This window comes from Neophocaena asiaeorientalis, unplaced genomic scaffold, assembly GCF_003031525.2.
Source record: "Neophocaena asiaeorientalis asiaeorientalis breed wild unplaced genomic scaffold, Neophocaena_asiaeorientalis_V1.1 scaffold645, whole genome shotgun sequence".
Classification (NCBI taxonomy): domain Eukaryota; kingdom Metazoa; phylum Chordata; class Mammalia; order Artiodactyla; family Phocoenidae; genus Neophocaena; species Neophocaena asiaeorientalis.
Genome location: NW_020175023.1, coordinates 241,521 through 257,036, shown reverse-complemented (window position 1 = coordinate 257,036; position 15,516 = coordinate 241,521). Strand labels below are relative to the sequence as shown.

The window sequence follows — 15,516 nt, the reverse complement described above, 5'->3', positions numbered from 1 at the left end:
ATGAGTTGACAGGGAGAGAAACTGGAGGCAAGGAGGAATCCAAGCAGGAAATAATGGTCCCTGGAACAAGGTGGATACTCATTTTAACCATTATTTTTATTGGCTGCATTGTATTACATTGTAAGGAATTTCATAACTTTTATTCATTTAAAACCCTCTACAGATGGACATTAAGGTTGTTTACAAATTTTCATATTGAAAATTACAAATGTTATAATAAACATCCTCATGCAGGTACTTCCCTGGTGGAGCAGTGGTTAAGAATCCACCTGCCAATGCAAGGGACATGGGTTTGAGCCCTGGTCCAGGAAGATCCCACATGCCACGGAGCAACTAAGCCCATGCGCCACAACTACTGAGCCTGTGTTCTAGAGCCCGCGAACCACAACTACTGAGCCCACAAGCCACAACTACTGAAGCCCATGCGCCTAGAGCCCATGCTCCGCAACAAGAGAAGCCACCTCAATGAGAAGCCCACACACCACAACTAGAGAAAGGCCGTGCATAGCAATGAAGACCCAACGCAGCCATAAATAAATAAATGAACTAAAAAAAAAACCTCATGCATATATCCTTGCCTACCTATTTATTTTCTTAGACTAAGTTCCTAAAATAACTTCATCAATCTGCCAAATTGCCCTCTAGGAAGGATGTAACAGTTTTCACTCCCTTTATTATCTATTTCCTAAACTCTTACCAACCTTGGGCGTTTAGTTTAATGTGCAGAAAAATTATATGATTTTTATTTTAATTTGCATTGCTTTGGTTATTTACTATATTGAACAATTGTTTTTCTTCTTCATGAACTGCTCTTTATGTATTTTTGTCCATTTTTCTATTGTTTTCATTATTCTTTTCTTATTGATTTATAATCATCTTTGCATAGTACTAATGTAAGCACAGCAAAGCACTGTGCTAGATGCTATATATATGTTATCTTGTTTTATCTTCCCAGCAACTCTATGAAGTAAGTACTATTATTATGCCCATTTCCAGATGAGAAACCTAGAGCAAAGATTAATTAGTAACTTGCCCATGGTCACGTAAGTAGTAAGTGATGAAGCTACAATTTGGATTGTTGTCTGCCAGCTCCAAAGCCCGCTGACATGTTAACTAAGGCACTATGTCCTGTATATTAACCCCCTTCTTATGTCAGGTGTTATAAATATGTTTTTCCAGTCTGTACTTTGCCATTTAATTTCATATATGTTCTTTCCTAATATACAAAATTTTAAATTTTTATGAATTAAAATTCTTTTTTCTTTATGGAAGAAACCATATATTGGATACACACCACAGGAAGGCAATATAGTATACTAGTTAGGAGCACATTCTCTAGAGTTAGCTTGCCTATATTCATATCCTGGCTTAACCACATGTTGACCATGGACAGTAGACAACAGCCACAGGTTTTCCAAATCCTTTGCCAGTTTCCTCAGCTTCCTTTTTTTTTTTTTAACAGTAATTTTTAAAAAATATTTATTTATTTAGGCTGCACCGGGTCTTAGTTGTGGCACGCAGGATCTTCGTTGTGGCACGCACACTTCTCACTGTGGCATGCAAACTCTTAGTTGTGGCATGCAGGATCTAGTTCCCTGACCAGGGATCAAACCCAGGCCCCCTGCATTGGGAGCGCAGAGTCTTACCCATTGGACCACCAGGGAAGTCCCTCAGCTTCCTTTTGTGAAGTACCTATCCTTTACCATTGCTTTGAAATGCTGCGTTTTCACGTGCTTATCATCATTGTATGCTAAATTTTAATATATAAGAAGTCTTCGTTTTGCACAGTAATGCCAGGCTGTAGAAATGATCCTGCACTTTGAAACCATGCAAAGAGATCTTAATAATCAAGTGGGGGGAGGGGCTTCCCTGATGGCGCAGTGATTAAGAATCCACCTGTCAATGCAGGGACACAGGTTTGATCCCTGGTCAGGAAGATCCCACATGCCGCGGAGCAACAAAGCCCGTGCGCTGCGACTGCTGAGCTTGCGCTCTAGAGCCTGTGAGCCACAACTACCGAGCTCACATGCTGCAACTACTGAAGCCTGCGCACCTAGAGCCCGTGCTCCACAAGAGAAGCCACCTCAATGAGAAGCCTGCGCACTGCAGCAAAGAGTAGCCCCCGCTCACCGCAACTAGAGAAAGCCCGCCCACAGCAACGAAGACCCAATGCAGCCAAAAGTAAATAAATAAATAAACAAAAAACCAAATAAATAAATAACTTAAAAAAAAATAATAATCAATGTGGGAAATTACCACTCTTCCATGACAAATGTTTTGTTAAAACTTAAAAACTCTCCTACAATTATAAATGTACAAGGAAACGAAAAACTAGTAAAACTAATAGTTATTTAGTACATTGAAATCTAAAGCATTTAGAAGATTTAAGAATTAAATTTCTTTCTTTGTAAAACGCTTATCAAGAGTAGTTTGAATAGTGCTTGCCTCTTTTTTCTTGTAATATGGAACAAGCATCTACTCTAAGTCTTGGTGAATGGTCATACACCTCTCTAAGTTTGGATCACCTTCCAACATTTTATTCTTTGTACTTTCAATCTCATGAAATCTCTCTGAGAATTCTTTTCATGTGAAGTTGTTGCTGACATCACTTCCTCTGGGACAACTTCATCCTTTTTGTCACAGCCACTTTCCTCATTTATGTGGATAAGCTTGCCCTCACTAAGTCCTTCTGGCTGCATATCTATACTCTTTCAAGACAGAAGTGTTAACTTCCCCATGATACAACTCCATTTATGCTCAATTTGAATTTCACTTCCAGCATTATCACTTCTCATTTACTTGCTGCACTTTCATTTTGTTGGCCAGTTCTCAATTCTCCTTTTTTCTTTTTTTTTTTTTTTTTTTTTGCGGTACGCGGGCCTCTCACTGTTGTGGCCTCTCCCGTTGCGGAGCACAGGCTCCGGACGCGCAGGCTCAGCGGCCATGGCTCACGGGCCCAGCTGCTCCACAGCATGTGGGATCTTCCCGGATGGGGGCACGAACCCGCGTCCCCTGCATCGGCAGGCGGACTCTCAACCACTGCACCACGGGGGAAGCCCTCCTTTTTTCTTTTTAATGTCACATGGGTTTATCACTGGAAGACAAGGAAGCAACACAACTATATTCTTTGCTGTCTATGAATGAACTGAATAAGAGATGTGCAGTGACTAATTACCAACAGACTTTAAAAAGTGACATGATTGTTCATTCATGGATGCACATCCAACATGATCCAAGTTGATTCTGACAATTTGCTTTTATGGAGGAGAGAATTTTTGGAGGAACTTCACCATTTTTACTGATGTCACTTGTTCCTTTTGTATCTATTTCTGAATTTATTAGATAGAAAGTTGTGGAAAAGGATTTCCCTGATGGCGCAGTGGTTAAGACTCTGTGCTCCCAATGCAGGGGGCCTGGGTTTTATCCCTGGTCGGGGAACTAGATCCCACATGAATGTCGCAACTAAGAGTTTGCATGCCACAACTAAGCTGGTGAGCTGCAACTAAGGAGGTCTCAAGCCACAACTAAGGAGCCCTCAAGCCGCAACAAAGACCTGGCACAACCAAATAAATAAATTAAAAAATATATTTTTTAAGCTGTGGAAAGATTTAAATGAGACATAGATCACAAATTTCAATAACCTCTATAAAATTCTAAGACTTTATGCTGTCAATATGGTGTTCTCCCTCTCCCTGTCCCTCCTCCCTGCCTAACTTCTTCATATTCCTGAAGTACTTATCACATTTTAGTATATGGTACAGTTTACTCATTTATTATTTAAACTTCCTTAATAATTTATGCTGCCTCTCCCTGCTGCAATGAAGGCTGGATCCTTTTTTGTTCACTAATATATTCTAAGAGCCTAAAACTATTCTTGGCACATAGTAGTCACTCAATAAATAGTTGTTCAATAAATAAATGAACTGTGGCCAATAAACCATACTTTCCAATTTAAAACCAAGGAAAATCAGCCATCTGAAAAGTTTTTCAATAAAGGAAGAAAATTTAAAAATTGATTAAAATCACTTATTTTTAAAGTTGGCCCATCAGTTTAGAGCATAAATGTCCAGATTCTGACCTTCAAAACCATCAACAGGGCTTCCCTGGTGGCACAGTGGTTGAGAGTCTGCCTGCCGATGCAGGGCACACGGGTTCATGCCCCGGTTCGGGAAGATCCCACATGCCGCGGAGCGGCTAGGCCCGTGAGCCATGGCCGCTGACCCTGCGCGTCCGGAGCCTGTGCTCCGCAACGGGAGAGGCCACAACAGTGAGAGGCCCGCGTACTGAAAAAAAAAAAAAAAAAAAAAAAAAAAAAACAAAAAACCATCAACAATGAAAATTCTGTGTGCTTGAAAGGAAATATTGAATTCCTAGTTAATGAAGGTTCTTTCCAAGCTCTTTATGTAAACACTGGAGCATCATTTGGTCTCTAACTTGTCATGAATCTATTAGGAAACTGCTGGGCTTATGTACAAAAATAAAACACAAATATTTTGGGACCTGCAATTGGTTGCCAAAGTAGAGTTTCTCTTTTCACTTTTATCTTTCACTCAGCACTCTAAGAATAATAATCCCCTGCCCCACTGACAAGTCCTCAGCCAGACGGAGTAGATGAATATTGTGATGTGGCCAGTAAATTCCCAAAGAGAGATCTCTTGCAGACCGTGGGAAGAGTATTTCTGAGCCAAGGCCCAACTTATGAAAGGTTTCTTTTGTCTCCCATAGTTTAAGAAGAACTTTAGAGCTTGACCTTCTTAAACTGTTTCCCCACCACATACAAACACATACACATAAATGTCCCTTAGGGAAGAAATGTGAACAGGAAACAAACATTATAGGGAATAGCCTGTATTCAATAAGCATTTATTAAATACTTCCTATGTAATTAATAATTAAAAGTAAATAATAAGAATGAGGCTAGGCATGAGGGCTAATAGTGTAGATTGACTTAGTGAAAAGAAGTGTTCCGAAGAAGAGATGTTATCAGCGACCCAGGCCCTCAGCCCAGCTTTCCTACCACCAAATCAGAGGACAAGGGGAAATTTCTGAGAAATTTCTAATTTGTTTAATATTATTACTTAGCATGTCCCAGATGCTGTGCTAGGATCTGTGGAGAGAGAAGTAAATAAGATACAGCCTTTGTCCTTAGGGGGCTCCCAGTGTGATACAGAAGACGTGAAAAAGGAGATGACAATCCTTTGTGGTGAGTGTCATAATGTAAGGACTAGAAGCAGTGGGAGCCAGCAAAAAGTCCATGAGGCAGCAGTTCTTAAAGTAAGCTCCGTGGACCTCAGCGAGTCCCCAACACCCTTTCAGGGGATCTATCAGGTCAAGGCTATTTTTATTTATTATTATTTTTTTTTTTTGCGGTACGCAGGCCTCTCACTGTTGTGGCCTCTCCCGTTGAGGAGCACAGGCTCCGGACGCACAGGCTCAGCGGCCATGGCTCACGGACCTAGCCGCTCCACGGCATGTGGGATCTTCCCGGACCAGGGCACGAACCCGTGTCCCCTGCATTGGCAGGCGGACTCTCCACCACTGCGCCACCAGGGAAGCCCCAAGGCTATTTTTATAATAATACTAAGACACTATCTGCCTCTTTCCCTGCACTGATATCTGCACTGATGGTACAAAAGCAATGGTGGATAAAACTGCTGGTGCTTTAGCATCAATCAAATCAGAGATACTAAACTGTATTAATAGTCACTGTATTCTTCACTGCCACACACTTGCAATAAAAATTAAAATAAAAAAATAAAGTAAGTTTCACTTAATGTCTTTGATGAGGCAATAAAATAATTTTATTAAATCTTTGTCCTTGAGTACACATCTTTTTAATATTCCATGTGATGAAACAGGAAGTACACATGTTAAACTTCTGTGCATATATGAAAGAAGTATGATAGTTGTCTCCAGAAAAGCACTTGGGCCATTGTTTGATTTTTGAACTACTGCTTTTTTCACAAAACACTACATTTACTTGAAAGAACAACTGACAAACTGTGGACAAAAAATTAACAAAAATGAGTGAAGCGGGCTTCCCTGGTGGCGCAGTGGTTGAGAGTCCGCCTGCCGACGCAGGGGACACGGGTTCGTGCCCCGGTCCTGGAAGATCCCACATGCCGCGGAGCTGCTGGGCCCGTGAGCCATGGCCGCTGAGCCTGCGCCTCCGGATCCCGTGCTCTGCAACGGGAGAGGCCACAACAGTGAGAAGCCAGCGTACTGCAAAAAAAAAAAAAAAAAAAAAAGAGTGCAGTAAGCCAGTCACTTCAAAGAAAACCACTAACAATGATAATATTTGAGCTTTCAAGAGAAAATCAGAAGTCTGGGAAATTTGTATTTGTCATCACAAGCTTGCCAACATTCTTAAGGACTTTTCTAATGAGATTGGTGGTGATATTAACAAATGTGACTTTAAAAATATTGTATAATGAGTCAATATTGGGAAGATCTACATAACCTAGTGAACCAGTATTTTACAAATGATCAATGCATCAGGTTGCAAAATCATGCATGGGTAAAATGCCCATTCAAAATGCAAATATTATAACAGAGTACAAAATGGTCATTGATATAAATGATTCTACATGGCAACTAATCTTTAACAAACTACCACTTATTGAGTTTGGTGTGTAGTATCAAAGAATACCCACATTATCTGACAAAGGCTATTAAAATATCTTTCCCTTTTCCAACGATGTATCTGTGTGAGGTCGGGTTTTCATCACCCAAAACAACTGATGAGAAAATTCAGCTGTTCTCTATTAAGCCAGACATTAATGAGACATGCAAAAAGATGAATGAAACCATTGCATTCTTCTCACTAATTTTTTTGCTTTGGAAACATAGTTATGTTTTCATTAAAATGTTACTGTTACCATGTAATAGGTTTAATTGTTTCAATTTTTTATGAATTACTGTTTTTAAAATTTCTCAGTTTGAATTTTTAATATGATAGATATCAACAGATATAATCTATACAAACAAACGTTCTTTGGGGTTCCCAATCATTTTTTTTTTCCAGAAATTTATTTTATTTATTTATTTTTGGCTGCATTGGGTCTTCGTTGCTGAGCGCGGGCTTTCTCTAGTTGTGGCGAGCAGGGGCTCCTCTTCCTTGTGGTGCATGGGCTTCTTATTGCGGTGGCTTCTCTTGTTGTAGAGCACGGGCTCTAGGCGCGTGGGCTTCAGTAGTTGCAGCATGAGGGCTCAGTAGTTGTGGCTCACGGGCTCTAGAGCACAGGCTCGGTAGTTGTGGTGCATGGGCTTAGTTGCTCCATGGCATGTGGGATCTTCCTGGACCAGGGTTCAAACCTGTGTCCCCTGCATTGGCAGGCGATTCTTAACCACTGTGCCACCAGGGAAGCCCCCAATATTTTTTTTCAACTAATTTTTATTGGAGTATAGTTGCTTTACACCCAATAATTTTTAAGAGTGTAAAGGGTCCAGGGACCAAAACGTTTGAGAACTGCTGCTCTAAGGGAATAATTTAAAGTGAGTTTAAACTGAAGTAATCCCTCAACTACTTTCCTCAACTAGAGGAGAAAGTCCTCTAGCTCCCTGAAAAACATTTGCTAGTTTAAACATGAGCATTTAAAATGGGTGATAGGGGCTTCCCTGGTGGCGCAGTAGTTGAGAGTCCTTATGGAGAACAGCATGGAGGTTCCTTAAAAAGCTAAAAATAGCATTACCACATGACCCCACAATCCCACTACTGGGCATACACCCAGAGAAAACCGTAATTCAAAAAGACACACGCACCCCACTGTTCATTGAAGCACTATTTACAATAGACAAGTCATGGAAGCAACCTAAGTGTCCATTGACAGATGAATGGATAAAGAAGATGTGGTACATATATACAATGGAGTATTATTCAGCCATAAAAAGGAACGAAACTGGGTCATTTGTAGAGACATGGATGGACCTAGACGCTGTCATACAGAGTGAAGTAAGTCAGAAAGAGAAAAACAAATATCGTATATTAATGCATATATGTGGAATCTAGAAAAATGGTACAGATGAACTGGTTTGTAAGGAAGAAATAGAGACACAGATGTAGAGAACAAACATATGGACACCAAGGGGGGAAAGTGTGTGTGGGCGGTGGTGAGATGAATTGGGAGATTGGGATTGACATGTATACACTAACATGCATAAAAAAGATAACTAATAAGAACCTGCTGTATAAAAAATAAATTAAATTTAACAAAATGGATGACAGGGTCTTCGCTGGTGGCACGGTGGTTGGGAGTCCGCCTTTCGATTCAGGGGATGCGGGTTCGTGCTCTGGTCCGGGAGGATCCCACATGCCGCGGAGCGGCTGGGCCTGTGAGCCATGGCCACTGAGCCTGTGCGTCCAGAGCCTGTGTTCCGCAACGGGAGAGGCCACAACAGTGAGAGGCCCGCGTACCGCAAAAAAAAAAAAAAAAAAAAAAAAAAAAAAAAAATGGATGACAGATATGAAGTTGAGTGCTGTTCTTCCTTCGTAACTAGTTCTTACCTCAAAACCATGCTATAATTCCCAAGGCTTCTGCTTGCTTGGGCTAATACCAAGGAAAGAGAGAATCTTGCTGCAGAAGGAAAGGGTAGTCAAGTTGCAGGTCTCTTGTGGCCAAATCAATCACTTCACGGCTCGGCTCCCTTTTACCAACTCAGTGTTTTGAGTTAAAACAAATAATTTTCCAATAACTCATCACCAGCATTCTAAAGTGAAGGAGAGGCAGGGCAGGGATATGCTGGTTTTATGGATGTGGCTCAGGACTTTTTCTTAGTAAGTTCTAAGCTGAGCTCCTATCTTCTGGCTGAAAGTCTGGGGAAAATTACAAGTCCTATCTTTCTCATTGATTGCTGTATCCCCAGCATCTAGCATCTAAGATAATGGTTGGCACATATTAGGCACGCAAAAAATATTGTTGAATGAAGTCAAACTCGTTTATTTTTATTGCAGAAATTAGACTCTGCCTCCTAACTGGCAGGGAGCTAAGGCAACTCAAGATTTAAGAGATGGATAGAAAAAGAGGAAGCTTCCAAAAGATTAGGAAATTGCAGGAATGTGTGTGTGAGAGAATGACCATTGTTCCTGCTATCCAATGTAGTTTAGGGAATTCCCTGGTGGTCCTGTGGTTAGGACTCAGTGCTTTCACTGCCCTGGCCTGGCCTCAATCCCTGGTAAGATCCCCGCAAGCCACGCAGCAAAGCAAAAAAAAAAGAAAAGAAAAAAAAATCAGATAATGTAGCTTAACAATCTGTGTCAAAATTTACTGCTTAAAACAAAAAAAAAATTTTATTATTATCTCTTACAACTGTTGGAGTCTAGACTCAGGTGTTTGGGTTCTTTCATGCAGTTGCCCCTGCTTCCAGGGAGTCTGTTCTCAACACAGCAACCAAAGTGATCCTTTTAAAAACTGTTATATCGCTGCTCCTCTGCATAATTCAAGGTCCTCACAACGGCCTACAAGACCCACAGGATCTGAATTCTTCACCCTCTCCCCCATTGCCTCTCTAGCCTCCTCTGCCATCACCCACTCTCACCCTGGCTTACTTTGCTTTAGCCATATTGGTCTCCTTGCTGTTCTTTGAACTTGCCATCTCTCTTCAGGGCCTTTACACTTGCTGGCTAGTCTTCTGGGAAGGCTCTTACCCAAGATATACATTTGACTCATTCTCTCCAAGCCACTGTTCAGTGTCACCATCTCAATGAGATCTTCCCTAATCCCACACCCCCGACCAACTGTTTTGATGGCTACAAGTGGATGTTTTTCATACCATAATAGTCTGGTTCAGAAAGCCAACGTTGAGTCGCCATATTAGACCTCACTGGACATAGAAAACCTTGGCAATCCTTGGTGAGTTCTCCACTGGCTAGCCGCAAACCGCAGCTCCCAAAGAGCTCTCTTTTCGCAGAGTGGCAGTTGAGTCCAGGTCCTAGAAGGAGAACTGCCTGAAGGAAGAGGCTATAACTAGTTCCCCTGCCCTGTGAGGGACGCTCAATGGGCCTTGGTGATGTGTGAACGAACGAAAAGGCTCAGGCGGCCCCGCCTCCTCCCCTCCTCCCCGCCGTGCCCTTCTTGGCCGGCATCTATCACTCGGTGCTCGTTCCTTCTCCGCGGACCTGCTCAGCTCGTCCAATCGATCTGCCCGGCCATCGCGCGCCTGCGCTTTTGGGCTGTCAGTCGGCGGCGGCGTGGCGAGCCACCCGAGCGAGCGGTTGTGGCGCGCGGGGACCTGAGGTAAAGCTGCGGCTGGTGCGCTGCCAGGCTGCGCACGAGCTGGCTGGCGGGGTGAGCCGCGCGGTGGAGGCCGCCGGGCCTCGCTGCACCGGAGAGAGGTGGGCTCCTCGAGCCTGGTTAAGGAGGGCCTGAGCGGCTGGCGGGGGTGCAGAGTCTGAGTCGCCAGCTCGAGTGCCTGCCCGACCCGGCCGCAGAGCCAAGTGCCCAAACTAGAAGGAAGCTTGGGGAGAATCCGAGCCAGCCACCTCGTGCAACAGATGGGGAAACTGAGTTTCAGGGAGGGGAGGATCTGCTAGAAGTCTCAGCGAGTGAGCACCAGACCCAGGAGCAGACGCCCTGAGCACAGTGCCTAGTCCTTTACACTGAAGTCCTTCGTTCATTTATTCTGTTTTTGGTTGTTTAGGTGCAAGACAGTGAAATACAGTAAGGTCTGGCTGAGAGATCAGTTATGATACGGTGTTTTATCTTACCAGTTTACAAAGGGAGAAGGCAGTGAGTGCTATGACGGAGGCAGGTCTGGGATGCCATAACACCCCCTTTAAAACTTGAGTGGCTAACGCGTCTTTGCCTTGATTCCCATCACCCAGAGTCGTGGTAGTGACACTGAGACATTTGACAGGCTGCCTGGTATCATGGGTGGTTATGTTCATGGTTATCACCCAGAGCCTCACTGAGAGCAGAACCTCTGTGAACCTAGTGATCTGGGTTCTAATGTTTGAGCTTGAGTCTTACCACGGGGTTGTGAGGTTCACGGATGCTCATTCCACAGAGCACTGATGGAGTGCCTAGCATCTGACGGGAGTTGTGTCAAGTACTGGGGATACAGCAGTGACAGTCAAGGAACTCATAGAAAATAGACATTTAAATAAATGCGCAATACAGCCTGTAAAGGTAGAGATGATCTGTACATAGAGTAGAAGCACTTACGGAGGAAAGATTTACTTCTCCAGGAGGGTGGGAACAGATAGGAATGGCTTTTTAGGCAAGGTGGTTCTTGAACTAAGTCTTAAAAGTCTAATAGGTAATTAAATACTAGGCACAGGAGAAAGGCAACCTAGGAAGCAAGAATAGCAATACAGGGACCAGAATTATGGTTCTGCTGGCACAGAAGGCTTCCATGACCTGTCGAATATCAAACACATAATGTTTGTCATGGGATTGACGTTATTATGTGTGCTTTACATAGATTAACTCATTTAATATTTATAAATCTGTGTGAAGTAGAAACTAATTATTCTCATCTTAGAAAATTAAGAAGACTGAGGTGGAGAAGTTATGTAGCTTGCCCTGGATCACACAGCTAATTCATGGTAGAACTAGAATTCAGACCCAGGCAGTCTAGCTTGAGGGCCTGTGACTTAACCACCAGTCTCCCTTCTAGGAACTGAGGACGCTGAGAGTTTTAAATGTCAGGCCCCTTCTTACCTCACCTGTAAGTGGCAGAACCAGAACTCAGACTCAGGTCTTTTGACCCTTAAGGGTCCAGAGTTCTTTTCAACATAACATCAGATGTTATGGGAGTTATACAGTGCCAGATTGAAGTTAAATTCCAATCTGAGGCAGTGCCTGCTGGAATTGAAATTACCACATCTTTAAGTTGTGGATGTTGGGCAAGAGCCTTCACTTTGTGCTTGGGTGTACAGGGTGTGAGTGTTGTAGGTTAGATACTGATGTGAGGAGCACAGCACTGATCACAATTATGGTAAAGGTGCAACATTATTTGCCAGTTTGGTGTTAAATAATTTTTTTTTCTAAACGTTGAATTTAACACTTGTTTTTGAAAGGTTACATCATTGGTTGTAAGTCAAAGAGTACTTTTAAATCAATAAGGATTTGTGATTTTTTTAACGTCTTTATTGGAGTATAATTGCTTTACAATGGTGTGTTAGTTTCTGCTGTAAAACAAAGTGAATCAGCTATACATATATATATATATCCCCATATTCCTCCCTCTTACATCTCCCTCCCACCCTCCCTATCCCACCCCTCTAGGTGGTCACAAAGCATGGAGCTGATCTACCAGGGCACGAACCTGCGCCCCCTGCATCGGCAGGCAGACCCCCAACCACTGTGCCACCAGGGAAGCCCAGAACCTTTTTTTTAAGATTCTATATGTATTTGTTAGCATACGGTATTTGTTTTTCTATTTCTGACTTACTTCACTCTGTATGACAGACTCTAGGTCCATTCGGCATGTGGGATCCTCCCGGACCGGGGCACGAACCCGTGTCCCTTGCATCGGCAGGTGGACTCTCAACCACTAAGCCACCAAGGAAGCCCTGTTTGTAGATCTTTTGATGATGGCCATTCTGACCGGTGTGAGGTGATATCTCATTAAAGTTTTGATTTGCATTTCTCTGATGATTAGTGATGTTGAGCATCCTTTCATATGTTTGTTGGTAATCTGTATATCTTCTTTGGAGAAATGTCTGTTTAGGTCTTCTGCTCATTTTTGGATTGGGTTGTTTCTTTTTTTTGAATGGGCAACCGTGTCTTGTTCCTGATCTTAGTGGAAATGATTTCAGTTTCTCACCATTGAGGATGATGTTGGCTGTGGGTTTGTCATATATGGCCTTTATTATGTTAAGTTCCCTCTATGCCTACTTTCTGGAGGTTTTTATCATAAATGGGTGTTGAATTTTGTCAAAAGCTTTTTCTGTATCTATTGATATGAACATATGGTTTTTCTCCTTTAATTTGTTAATATGGCTTATCACATTCATTGATTTGTGTATACTGAAGAATCCTTGCATTCCTGGTATAAACCCCACTTGATCATGGTGTATGATCCTTTTAATGTGCTGTTGGATTCTGTTTGCTAGTATTTTGTTGAGGTTTTGATTTATGATCTTTTATTGTGCCTCTCTTCTGTGGTAGCTGCTGTAAAGAGATTCTTTTGAATGTCAAACAGGTTCATTTATTACCTTGAGTGTGAAAAAAAGGAGTTAATTTGGTTTGTTTCTGCAATTGGGCTCTGCAAATCTAGGTTAAGATACAAGCCTACCTTTGTGTTTATAGTGATATCTTTCAAGTTGGGGGTAATGAGAAAATGGGAGCAAATGGCTGGATTATTAGAAGAATCTTAACTCATTTCACACTTTTCCGAGATCTAATGTGCTGTTAATTCTAGTCAGAAGTTTTAAATTTTTTTCAAGGAATATGAACTCACATATCAGAAAACAACTTGGTAAACTGTTACTCCTTTAAGAGTCAGCTCAAGCATTACTTTCCTGTAAAACCTTCCATCATTTCTAGGAAGACTTAGGTGTTACCGTCACTATACATGCCTACTGCATCTTGGATGTATACCTGCCATGGCATTAATGATAATGTATTGTAATTTACTCTATTTGTCTTCACTTAATTGTGAGCAACTCAAGATCAAGGGCCAGATTTTTTTTTTCTTAATTCATATTCCTCCTCCAGCCCATCTCCCCAGGCTGGAGCTGAGAGTATATATCCGTGAGTAATAGAATAGGATAAATGTGATGTTTATACTGTAGCTAAGGAGTCTTTCTTATTCTGGTTATTGGAGTTGGAAATGATGTATTTGTCATAAGTGGATATCAATAACCTAACTAAAAATAGGATTAATACTGTGTATGCTTTGATTTTTGTTACTTCTTTTTCTCTTGTTTTTCTCTGTGATTGCAGTTTGTAAAAATGGAATTTCAAGCAGTAGTAATGGCAGTTGGAGGGGGATCTCGGATGACAGACCTGACTTCCGGTATTCCCAAACCTCTGCTTCCAGTTGGGAACAAACCTTTAATTTGGTACCCATTGAATCTGCTTGAACGTATAGGATTTGAAGGTGAGTATGGCAATGAGATGTACTCATAAAACTTTTAGGGTGTTTGATCCCAGTGATTTGTCAGTTTTATGAGGGTGAGACAGGACGAATGAAAGAAGACTATAGGACTCAATGTTGGCTGGAGACTGGCCTCTTTAAATTAGGAACTCAGGAGTACTCTATCGCTGTGTGAAAAAAGGTTGAGAAGATAGTGCTAAGTGTTACTTTTTTGGAGCTAGTCTCCACGGTGATCTAAGATGAACCCTGGAAGGATGTCAGAACATGATATGAGGAATACAAGTGCCTCATAGTCAGTACTTACTGAGAACCTGTATGTGCCAGGTAATATATTAAGCACTAGGGTACAGAATTGAAAATATTAACTCAGACCCTGATTTCTAGAACCTTAAAGTCTATTGGAAAGATACACATGTAAACAGATTATCGCCGTGTAATGTGATAAATGTTATAACAGAGGCACATTATAAGTGCTTGTTATAAGGAAGTTGCTGTTTCTACTTGAGGGATTCAGAGGAGGCTTACAGAGTAGCTGACCCTTGAATTGAGTCTTGAAAAATAGATTACCAGGCCTACCAGTGTGGAGAGAGCATTCCATACAGAAGTAATAATGTATGCAGAGAGAGAGTCATGATCAGCACAGCATGTTCTGGCAGCTACTTTTCATTTTATTTGGCTGTAATATCAAGTGTAAGGGGGGAGGAGTAGATGTAATGAGAGAAGTAAACAGGGATCATGCTATGAAGGACCTTGTATTGCATGCTGATGAGTTTAGATTCTTTTTTCCTGAAAGCAGTGGGGAACCAGTGAAAGGCTTAAACCGAGGTTTAATTGTTGTGGCCTCTCCCGTTGCGGAGCACAGGCTCCGGACGCGCAGGCCCAGCGGCCATGGCTCACGGGCCCAGCCGCTCCGCGGCATGTGGGATCTTCCCGGACCGGGGCATGAACCCGTGTCCCCTGCATTGGCAGGCAGACTCTTAACCACTGTGCCACCAGGGAAGCCCTATTTTTAGTTTTTTAAGGAACTTCCATTCTGTTCTCCGTAGTGGTTGTATCAATTTACATTCCCATCAACAGTGTAGGAGGGTTCCCTTTTCTCCACACCCTCTCCAGCATCTATTGTTTGTAGGTTTTTTGATGATGGCCATTCTGACCAGTGTGAGGTGATACCTCATTGTAGTTTTGATTTGCATTTCTTTAATAATTAGTGATGTAGAGCATCTTTTCATGTGCTTTTTGGCCATCTGACCACAAGGGAAATTAGAAAATATTTTGAAATTACTGAAAATAAAAATTCAGTATATTAAAATTTGAGGGATATAGCTAAAGCAATGATTAGAGATTTTTTAGCATTTTTTAGCATTAAGCACTCTGTTAGAAAAGAAAAAAATGTCTCAAGTTATCATCTAAGCTTCTACTTTGACAAGCTGGAAAAAGAGGTGCAAATGAAACCCAAATAAGTCCAAATAAGTAGAA

At 41.9% G+C, this 15,516-nt stretch overlaps 1 protein-coding gene across 3 annotated transcripts in view; it reads left to right on the top strand.

Annotated features, from left to right (window-relative positions):
- The first annotated feature begins 10,147 nt into the window (after positions 1–10,147).
- The window catches only part of EIF2B3 (eukaryotic translation initiation factor 2B subunit gamma), a 155,142-nt gene continuing 149,773 nt past the window's right edge, over positions 10,148–15,516 (top strand). Inside the window, exons 1-2 of one of the 3 annotated variants that reach the window (XM_024762932.1) lie at positions 10,148–10,232; positions 13,887–14,043. In XM_024762932.1, the coding sequence (XP_024618700.1) occupies positions 13,896–14,043 (148 nt within the window). In that variant the 5' untranslated portion in view covers positions 10,148–10,232; positions 13,887–13,895. Of the gene's footprint in view, positions 10,233–10,309; positions 10,331–13,886; positions 14,044–15,516 lie in introns of those variants that run through there. The other 2 variants (XM_024762934.1, XM_024762933.1) reach the window with 2 other exon arrangements.